General features: G+C 35.0%; 1 protein-coding gene across 1 annotated transcript; it reads left to right on the top strand.

Moving 5' to 3' along the window:
- Positions 1 to 402: 402 nt before the first annotated feature.
- On the top strand, positions 403 to 2,280 carry LOC138897601 (uncharacterized). Its single transcript, XM_070183592.1, has 5 exons — positions 403 to 578; positions 690 to 933; positions 1,019 to 1,096; positions 1,313 to 1,799; positions 1,895 to 2,280. The coding sequence occupies exons 1-5, from the start codon at positions 403 to 405 to the stop codon at positions 2,278 to 2,280; spliced, it is 1,371 nt and encodes a 456-aa protein (XP_070039693.1).
- Positions 2,281 to 2,583: the final 303 nt, after the last annotated feature.

Raw genomic sequence — 2,583 nt, 5'->3', positions numbered from 1 at the left:
AAGTGAAGATCCACACAGTCATTTAATTAACTTTCTGGAACTTGTTGAAACAGCTAAGTATAATGGAGTATCTCGTGAAACTATCAAGTTAAGGCTATTTCCTTTTTCTTTAAAAGGAGATGCCAAGACTTGGTTGCGAAGTTTGCCACAAGGTTCCATTACCACATGGGACCAAATGACTCAGAAATTTTTAAACAAATATTTTTCCTCTCCTAAAGACATCTCTAATTTCTTGCAGACTGACACTGAGTTAGTTTATCAAGCTTGGGAAAGATTAAAAACAATGTTAAGAAAATGCCCACATCATGACATTCCTGAACATATGCAATTATATATTTTTTTTATTATGGGTTAAAATTCTCTTCTAGAAATGTGATTGATGCAGCTGCATGAGGTTCTGTAATGGGAAAAACCACGGAGGAAGCATTACAATTATTGAACGAGATTTCTGAGAATGTCATCCAATGGCCATCTGAGCGTGTAATCATCAAGAAGGCTGCTACGGTAAATCAGGTTGATGCTTTAAATACACTAACACAACAAATTATTTTTTGGCTCAAAAGTTTGAATCTTTTCAGGTGAATACGGAACAATAAAGCAAATCTGAGGCTTGTGACGTGTGGAGGAAATCATATGAACCATGAATGTCAAGTAACCAATCATAATGATGAACATGTCCATTCTGTCAGTTATACACCGTACCCTTTTGGGAATCCAATGCCACAAAAGCATCCAGGATTTCAATGGAGCAATTCAAATGATGCAGAGAACTCTCAAAGCTTCCAAAAGCAACAAGTACAAGGTCCATCGGGATACCAGAATCAGAACCGTGGGCAACCAAACTACATACCTTATCAACCAGCAGGGTCATATCAGCAAAGGCGTCAACAAGCTCATTCAAGTCTTGATGACCTTTTGTATAAGTACATTAAGGTCAGTGATTAAAAGATGGAAAGTCAGGGTTCTGCCCTAAAAAATTTGGAAATTCAATTAAGCCAATTGCCAATTCTTGTGTCAGAAAAAATTCAAGGTCCCTTGCCAAGCAATACAGAGAAAAATCCAAAGGAGTACCTTAAGGTCATCACCTTACGGTCAGGTAAGGAGCTTGATGAACCCTATGCAGACTAGTCAGAACAATAGGTAAACAATGGTAAGAATGTTGAAATACCCTATGAACTATCTGAAGAGAAAGAAGTCAAGAAAAAAGAAGAAAACAATATTGAAAAATTGACTTCTTTCCCCGTGACAATTCCTTTTCCACAAAAAATGAAAAGAGAAAAGCTTGATAATCAATTTTCAAAGTTTTTTTTAGATTTTAAAACAAATTCACATTAATATTCCTTTCATTGATATTTTGTTGCAAATGCCTTCGTATGCCAAATTCCTAAAAGAAATTTTGTCAAGTAAAAGGAATTTGGAAGAAGTTTCTGTGGTGATGCTTACTGAAAAATGCAGTGATATACTTCAAAATAAGCTACCACAAAAACTTGGTGATCCAGGTAGTTTTATAATTCCATGCACTTTGGGAGGAGTATATTTTGAAAGATCACTTTGTGATTCTGGAGCTTCAATTAACTTGATGCCATTTTCTATCTTTAGAAAATTAAATCTTGGTGAAATGAAAGACATAGGTGTTTCTCTTCAGTTTGCAGATCAAAGTACTAAGAAACCTAAGAGAATAATTGAAAATGTGCTTGTAAGAGTAGATAAGTTTGTTTTTCCTATAGATTTTATAATACTTGAAATGAAGAAATTTCCTGATGAACCAATTATTTTGGGTAGACCATTTCTTGCAACAGGTAGAGCAATAATAGATGTCCACCAAGGACAACTAATTTTGAGAGTTGATGAAGAAAGAGTCATTTTTATATGCTAAAGATATTAAGATTTTCAGGAGATGAGACATCATCTCCGTGTTTTTTAATTGACATGATTAATTATCTTACATATGAATTCAAAGATGATCAATTAATTCTAGACTCAATGGAAAGATGTTTGTCCAAATCTGGCACCATACAAGACGATGATCCTATCATCAGAAGAGAAGCCGAAATACTAGAAAACAATTCTGAAGATGTGGTGCAACCAGAACAAGTTCAACCAAAAATTGAACTCAAAGTTCTCCCATCTCATTTAAAATATGTTTATCTTGAAGAAGAATTATTTCCAGTAATTATTTCATTTTCTCTTACTGCAGGACAAGAAGAAAAACTGATTGAAGTGCTAAAAGCACATAAAGGAGCCTTGGGGGTGGACTATAGAAGATATCAAAGGGATTAATACAGCTGTTTGTACGCACAGAATCCTCACGGAGGATAGCTGCATGCCAATAGTCCAGCCCAAAGGAGATTGAATCCAACAATGCAGGAAATAGTAAAAAAGTAGATCGTAAAACTTTTGGCGGCATGTATTATTTATCCCATTTTAGAAAGCCCTTAGGTAAGCCCTGTTCAGGTAGTACCAAACAAAGGAGGTATGATAGTTATAAAAAATAAAAGTAATGAACTCATACCTACCATGACTGTCAGAGGGTGGAGAGTTTGTATTGATTACAGACGTCTCAATGATGCCACTAGAAATTAT

The sequence above is a fragment of the Nicotiana tomentosiformis genome, chromosome 8, assembly GCF_000390325.3.
Source record: "Nicotiana tomentosiformis chromosome 8, ASM39032v3, whole genome shotgun sequence".
NCBI classification, from domain to species: Eukaryota; Viridiplantae; Streptophyta; class Magnoliopsida; order Solanales; family Solanaceae; genus Nicotiana; species Nicotiana tomentosiformis.
The sequence above is the reverse complement of the archived record's forward strand: the minus strand, read 5'-3'. Positions and strand labels throughout refer to the sequence as shown.

What these genes read in the sequence shown, in the direction of transcription:
- LOC138897601 (XM_070183592.1), top strand. Translation starts at nt 403, where the DNA reads ATGGGAAAAACCACGGAGGAAGCATTACAATTATTGAACGAGATTTCT. An exon ending in AAAAGTTTGAATCTTTTCAG is followed by an intron (nt 579 to 689) that starts GTGAATACGGAA and finishes CCATTCTGTCAG; the next exon opens with TTATACACCGTACCCTTTTG. An exon ending in TAGACCATTTCTTGCAACAG is followed by an intron (nt 1,800 to 1,894) that starts GTAGAGCAATAA and finishes TAAGATTTTCAG; the next exon opens with GAGATGAGACATCATCTCCG.